Below are 7282 nucleotides of genomic sequence, written 5' to 3' on the forward strand. Positions count from 1 at the left end.
ATTAGCCGGGCGTTGCTAAATGACTGAACTACTGTCGAAGTGATGTAAAGCCCAACAAAAACAAAACAAAACATAATAATTTAGTTTTGTTTGTTTTCATCTCCATTGCTTTTTAGTGATTGGTCAATGTTTTTGAGTTCCAATTTTGATAACATAATAGAATGCAAGCGCGATGACGTTGACGTAATTTTGTTGGTAAACAAGTGACTTGAAAATAACGTTGTAGATCTATACCATATTGTTTTATTATTCACTGCTTTTAACCCTTAATTATAAGGAATGAAGAGATTTTTGAGTTGCCTTTAGGCAAACTCTCTGGAGTCATGTTTGATACCATATTTCAGAGTTACACTATTTTTCGCGGACCCCTTGATTCAGGTAGAATGCCGCGCTGAAAGAAGTTCCATATCTATCATGTTTTCCACATGCATAGTTCAATTATTATGTGTGATGTGTCTTAATAAATCATTTATTGTGCGAGTCTGAAACTCGATTATTTGCATTTTGGTCAAATGAAGGTATTAAAAATGATTTATCCTGTCTCGTAGTAATTTATGCTTTTACATATTGTCAGAGGGGTGAGCGCAAGACTGTGTTAAGTGTAAAGCAATAAAGAATGCACTTAGCACAGTCTTGCGCTCACCCCTCTGTCAAATTGTGCAGTACCGGGTAATAAAAGTAGTCCATTGAATGTGAAGTGTCGGGCGTGCTATTTTGTTATTTCATTAAAATAAACGTATGGAAATTAAAAAAAATTAACGTCGAGAAACGTTTGTTATCATAAGTGATTTATATACAATTCATTTTGAATGTTCGACTAAAATATCGCGGAGGAATCGTCGCCAGCTTCAATCCGGGCTAACTCTTCTACAAACCACAAACTATATCTGGTAAGTAGCCAACTATAACAAATTGTTTTTCCTTCAATTTCTTATTGTATGTGTTGAGTATTTTACAATCATAGCAGTGCATTGTTATTTTTGTCTTGTGACATATCTGCACAATTTACAAAGCGTCCGAAGTCAGTCATTTTTCAAAAACTCTGGGCATCGTTCAACAACACCGGAGCCTGCCATTTTGTAAAATCTCGGCCCTCGTTCAACAACAACGAATCGACAATCAGCAGTTCCGTTTGCATGCACTTGAATATATTGTCATTCACTTGAGTTTTCTTTTTATCGTAGGTTATTTATGTTTGATGTTCTCTGTGCATTTTTAAACAAACCATTTTTGCACAAATTACGTGAATTCGACTTCGGAAAAACGATCCGTCTTCGTTCATTTTAGCATGCATGGAATAATTTCGTAACCAAGCCTTATGTTTATCTCGGGTTATATATGTATGTTGTATTCCGTGCATTTCTACTTAACGTTACTCGAGTGCGCATGCTAAATTTAGGTTATCATTTTACTGCGCTATTCGCCCCCACCACCATTATCAAACACGTACATTTGGGATTTTTTATTGATGTTCACACTCACAGACATGTATTGAATTGACATATTAAAGACTGGTTAAAAATCAATTAACATTTTGTTTACATCAAGAGTTTGATAATCAATAGTTTGAGGTGTTTGGAATATTGGATACATTGTTAAAATATTGTAAAGCAAGTATTTGAGAAGCACTTGTGACTTTTTTCATCAAGTGTTTACATCACACGTGTTTGAATATTGGAAACGAGATTTTAATTGTTAAGTAAGTGTTTGATCAATAGTTTGATTTTAACTTTTTCATTTTTATTGGTCGAGCTTCTTTGATTCTAAGTCCTTTGGACTGTATTGAGCACAAAGTGTATTCTAAGTGTTTTCTCAAAGTGTATATATATATAAAAGTGAACACTTGATTGCGTAATTGTTATACAAAGTATACCATCACCCATACATAGAGCTTATTGGATAGAGTGTAACAGGATTCGCCCTATGTGTCTGTCTAGCCGTACACATGTTCGTGTCTGATCCATATCTCCCGTCATGAATAAATGATTTTTTAAATTTTACAGAAATGTTAACCACATCCAAGATTATGTGTTGCAGGTCAAAGTTCAATGTCACAAAGCTTAATTGTCATATATTCTACTAATACAGCTAGTGACTTCATATTTGGCATGTAGGTGTACCTGATGGAGCCACCAATTTTTAGTGGTAACATTTGAAGGTCAAGGTCATCCTTCAATGTCAAAGGTCAACTTTTGAATTATTGCAGATACAGAATTGATACTTGACATGCATGTGTATCTCATTAAGTTGCAAATATTCATTTGTAACATAACACAGTCAAGGTCATCCTTCAAGGTCAGATGTCAAATTTATTTGTGACAAGACCCTTTGGGCGCATTGGTGTTTCAACTACACACTTTTATTTACCATCGCAAGGGTTACAATTTGACAGGGTAATAACTAACGTTTTTTTTTGTGTGCAAATTTAATGCCCCTTTACAGGCAGACAAATGTTGGCATACATAAAAGATGATGATTGAAAATAAGCAATCAAAAACTTCTTTATGCCACATCAAAGATGTCGATGTTATTTCTCCTTGCAGGACAGCGTTGCCACTACAGTAATGGTGAATGACAAAGAGGTGAATGTGCGGACCATTACGGTGGAGGACCGTACTGGGAAGGTGAAAGTCAGCTTGTGGCGCAACATTGCAGCAGAGCCTGTGGTGTTGGGGGATGTTGTTGCCATCACCAATATTGTTGTCAACAGCAAGAGATATAACAATGAGGAATCCCTGTCGTCAACACAATTTACAAAGATAGAGGTAAATGCTATATCTTGGAACATACAAACATACATGTACTCGAGCAAAAGTTCCTTTCAAAATCCTCTGATCTACCTAAACTATTTGCAATGCACAGACTTGAATTTTAGCATGAAGGTGCATCTCAATGACCCACACATTTTGAGGGTCCACTTGTCAAGGTCACATTCAAGATGTAAAATTGCCATTAACTTTTCATCCATTTGACAAACTTCATATTTAACATGATATTGCATCTCAGGAAGCCGCTCATTTTTTTTAGCGGCCATGTGTAAAGATGTCCCATCAACATCAAGCGTTTCATTTATGAAATGTTTATACTACCCCTGGCAATTACGCATGCAAACTATTTCGATAGTGTATTTGTCCCATACTCTAACTTAAAAACTACTTGAAAGAATTAAAGGAATTGAAGGAATTTGATTGAAACTTGCAACTTAGATAGATAGCAATGTGAAGTTGTGCACTTTGCAAGGGTTATAACGCTTGGTCAATTTGTTGCAGAGTTATCTCCCCTTGTTCCATAGTTTAATAGTGTAAACTTTGTCCAGAGCATACTATGACAACTACTAGATTATATTTGATAAAGTTTTAAACAATGGTAGAGCTCAATTAGAGGAAGTACAGTTTACAAATACCATAACCCATGTTTGCTTAATGACAGAGTTATTTCCCTTTGTTACTTTTTCTTGTCCAGTGCATAACTTGAAAACTACCGGATGGAATTTCATATACTGCATACAATGGTAGAGCTCAATGAAAGGAAGTGCAGTGTACAAGAACCATAACCCCTTTATGCTTAATAACGGAGTTATTCCCTACTTTATTTATATAGGTTACTGACATGCCAAACACCGAGATGACGGCCACCATTCTAGGACTTGACCTGGGTGATGTGGAATCCCAGTTACTCACAGAACAGGATGGAATCTTCAATGTATCAAACGAAGTGCTAGTTGCAGCCTTTCAGTGTCAGTTGGAAGACATTACAGCCAAACTACCAAAAACACTGAATTTCATAGCCAAAGGACAGTCTGTGGTCACCTTTAATGAGTGAAAAATCATGTTCAAAGTTTATAGTTTAGAGATGTTTACTTTTCATACACTGGAGCATGACAGTCTGTGGTCACCTTTAATGAGTGAAAAATCATGTTCATAGTTTATACCCGGTAGTTTAGAGATGTTTACTTTTCATACACTGGAGCATTCATAGTGTTGCCTGTTATATCATTCCATCACCAAGAATTACCAAACTTGCTAGCTCTTGACCTGGGTGGTGTGGAATCAAGCTTAGTCACAGAACAGGATGGAATCTTCACTAAATCGAACGAGGATCTAGTTATCACCTAGGATTACCAAACTTAGTGTGAGGATGCATATATTGAATGCAGCGTTCCACTTTCATCAGTTTCATGTCCTTCTGACGTTGACCTTTACATTTGATCTTCATTATTTAGAGTAATATTCTTGATGAAAATTCACTTTAAAACACACAAAAATCTATCTTTGTCTGTTAGAGGACATTACCTATCTGTCATTGATGTGACAGATTGATGCATTATTTGATGTGAAAGTGGCGTATTTTACCTATTATAAAAGTCATTTGAATTCAATTTGAGAATTTTATTTCTCATAGTTCCTGCCCACAACTGTCAATCATTATGTGAACCACCAGCCGCGTTTCACAATTTTACTTTAAAGGTACCAGTATGAAACAAGAGCAGCAATGTGCCAATCAACCTCTTGTGTACTTTTTAATTGGCCAATTGTAAAGCACGCAACGGTTCGTAAACTAATTTACAATCTGGGGTGGGAATCATGAGGCATTAAAATCCTCACACTTTATTCATTTTGGTGTAATTAGGGACCCCCACACATCAATGTGGGAGCCCTATAGTAATCACCCTGTTTGTCTGTCCGTCCATTCGTTTTTTGTTTTTCTTCCATAACTTCAGTATTTCTTAACACATTATCCCCTATGCTATATTTAGATTCCGACGTCATTTTTATATTTTTAGCTAACCAAAAATAATCTTGAAGGCTTGAAGTATCGGTTTATCTCAATGGTTTTAAAGGCATTATGGGATATAGAGCATTTGCTCCTAAGGAGCAAATTGTTTTACAAACAGTGTTTTATGTGAAACACGAGACATACTATTTTACAAAACTGATAATGTACAACATAAACCTTGTACTTGTATTACTTTTACACCATCTTGTATGTATAATCTCATTCTAACCAGTATTTCAAGCAGATTCTATGCCAATCTAGTCATTGTTTTTTTTAGCTCCACTGGCCGAAGGCCATGGAGCTTATGTCGTCACAGATTGTCCGTCGTGAGTGCGTGCGTAAACTTTTACTTTAAACGACATCTCCTCTGAAACTGATAAGCGGATTTTGACAAAACTTCACAGGAATGTTCCTTTGGTGGTCCTTTACCAAAATTGCTCAAATGGTTCCGGTCCATTGCACAATATGGCCGCCAGAGCTAAAAATAGCAAAATCTTTAAACGACATCTCCTCTGAAACGGTTAGGCAGATTTTGATGAAACTTGACAGTAATGTTCCTTGGGTGGTCCTTTATTAAAATTGCTCAAATGGTTCTGGTCCATTGCACAATATGGCCGCCACAGCTAAAAATAGCAAAATCTTTAAACGACATCTCCTCTGAAACGGATAGGCAGATTTTGATGAAACTTGACCGAATTGTTCCTTGGGTGGTCCTTAACCAAAATTGCTCAAATGGTTCCGGTCCGCTGCACAACATGGCTGCCAGGGCAAAAAAAATAGAAAAACCTTTAAAGAACATCTTCTCAGAAACCGATGATCAGATTTTGATGAAACTTAACAGAAATGTTCCTTGGATGGTCCTTTATCAAATTTGCTTCAATGGTTTCGGTCCACTGCACAAGATGGCCCCCAGAGGTAAAAATAGAAAAACCTTTAAACGACTTCTCCTCAGAAACCGATGATCGTATTGCAATGAAACATGACAGAAATGTTACTTGGGTAGTCCTTAACCAAAATAGCACAAACAGTTCTGGTCTGCTGCACAACATGGGCACCAGAGCTAAGAATAGAAAAAAAACACGTTAAACTACATCTTCTCAGAAACCGATTATCAGATTTTGATGAAACTTTACATAAATGTTCATCGGGATGCCCTTTAACCAAAATTGCCCAAATGGTTCCGGTCCGCTGCACAACATGGCTGCGAGAGTTAAAAATAGAAAAACCTTTAAGGACTTCTCGTCCGCAGTCTTCACGAAAAACATTTTAACCTACTAGCCAGTTGGACTAGCATAATGGCATATTTTACTAGTCCGAATGACAATCTAGTAGTCCGACTATTTTGCCACATTATAAAACTGTATGCTTGAGGTAAATACCTATTTCAATTGAGCAGCTTGCAGTTTGAGTAAACATTTCTTTATTATGATGCTCATGCAGTGATAGGGAGTGACATCCTTCTGTTGGGAATAGTGCTCCTTGTTTTTCAGAACCTATGGGTACTATGTAAAAACAAAAGGCATCTTGCTTGAATAGACTGTAATAATATCAACATGGTTAGAAAAGAAATGCCATGCTTTAATAGCTTTGATTACATTTTACTACTGAATTACCTCCCTTTAATAGAAAAAAAATAATGTCAATTTTTCACGTATAGCATCTTTAAATAATTTTTAAACAATAATAATTTATGAGTAAACATATAAGCATAAAGTTCTCACAAAAAGATTAATTTAAAAACCTTACATTTATACATAGGAAAGTATATATAGACTGAACATTAATTTTCGTTTAAGTGACATTCTGAAAGTTTATGAAACAGCTATTTTTAGTAACTTAAATGGCCGAAAAGTGTAAGTGAAACACCAAGTCGATTCTATCTCGTCAGTTCTTGTTCAGGTTAGATATTTGCTTCATAATCTATTCAGATTAAATGTTAACCGATGATCAGATTTTGATGAAACTTGACAGAAATGTTCCTTGGGTGGTCATTAACCAAAATTTGTTAAATGGTTCCAGTCCACTGCACACCATGGCTGCCAGAGCTAAAAAATAAAAAAAAACTTTATACGACTTGTCGTCGAAACCGATGACCTTTTTTCGATAAAACTTGACAGAAATGTTTGTTTGGTGCTCCTTTACTCAAATTGCCCAAATCATTTCGGTCCACTGCACAACATGGCAGCCAGAGCTATTAAAGTAAAAAAAAAATCAAATAACTTCTCCTCAAAAATTGATGATTGTATTTTTATGAAACTTGACGAAAATGTTCGTTAGGTGGTCTTTGCTTGAACCTTTTGGCCAGTGGAGCACAGGCACTGATGTGCCTCTTGTTTCTTCATCTCATATCTTCAAAGGCTTAGAAAAAATAACCCCTTCACTCCCAGGCCAAGTGTGCACATGAAAACTATTATATTTACTTCCAACTTAAAACACTTCCCCAACATTTGGTAATAAAATCTATGGATTGAATTTCAAACAGTTTGGATCTAGATGAAACTTTAGT

The 7282-nt window shown here is 36.0% G+C and overlaps 1 protein-coding gene across 4 annotated transcripts; it reads left to right on the forward strand.

Annotated features, from left to right (window-relative positions):
* Window positions 1-672: 672 nt before the first annotated feature.
* LOC128236817 (uncharacterized) lies at window positions 673-6977 on the forward strand. 4 transcript variants are annotated; one of them, XM_052951931.1, is made up of 3 exons: window positions 673-1340; window positions 2544-2765; window positions 3601-6977. In XM_052951931.1, the coding sequence occupies exons 2-3, from the start codon at window positions 2565-2567 to the stop codon at window positions 3820-3822; spliced, it is 423 nt and encodes a 140-aa protein (XP_052807891.1). In that variant the 5' UTR covers window positions 673-1340; window positions 2544-2564; the 3' UTR covers window positions 3823-6977. The 4 variants fall into 4 exon arrangements, with proteins under 4 accessions (XP_052807891.1, XP_052807890.1, XP_052807892.1 ...); XM_052951930.1 differs by having other exon boundaries at window positions 673-890; XM_052951932.1 differs by lacking the exon at window positions 673-1340 and adding an exon at window positions 1471-1699.
* Window positions 6978-7282: the final 305 nt, after the last annotated feature.

Source organism: Mya arenaria, chromosome 6, assembly GCF_026914265.1.
Source record: "Mya arenaria isolate MELC-2E11 chromosome 6, ASM2691426v1".
Classification (NCBI taxonomy): Eukaryota; Metazoa; Mollusca; class Bivalvia; order Myida; family Myidae; genus Mya; species Mya arenaria.

Bases quoted from the DNA above. Each gene is read 5' to 3' on its own strand.
- LOC128236817 (XM_052951929.1), top strand. From the start codon at position 2,505: ATGCCACATCAAAGATGTCGATGTTATTTCTCCTTGCAGGACAGCGTT. The intron at 2,766-3,600 runs GTAAATGCTATA...TTATTTATATAG, and splicing joins CACAATTTACAAAGATAGAG to GTTACTGACATGCCAAACAC.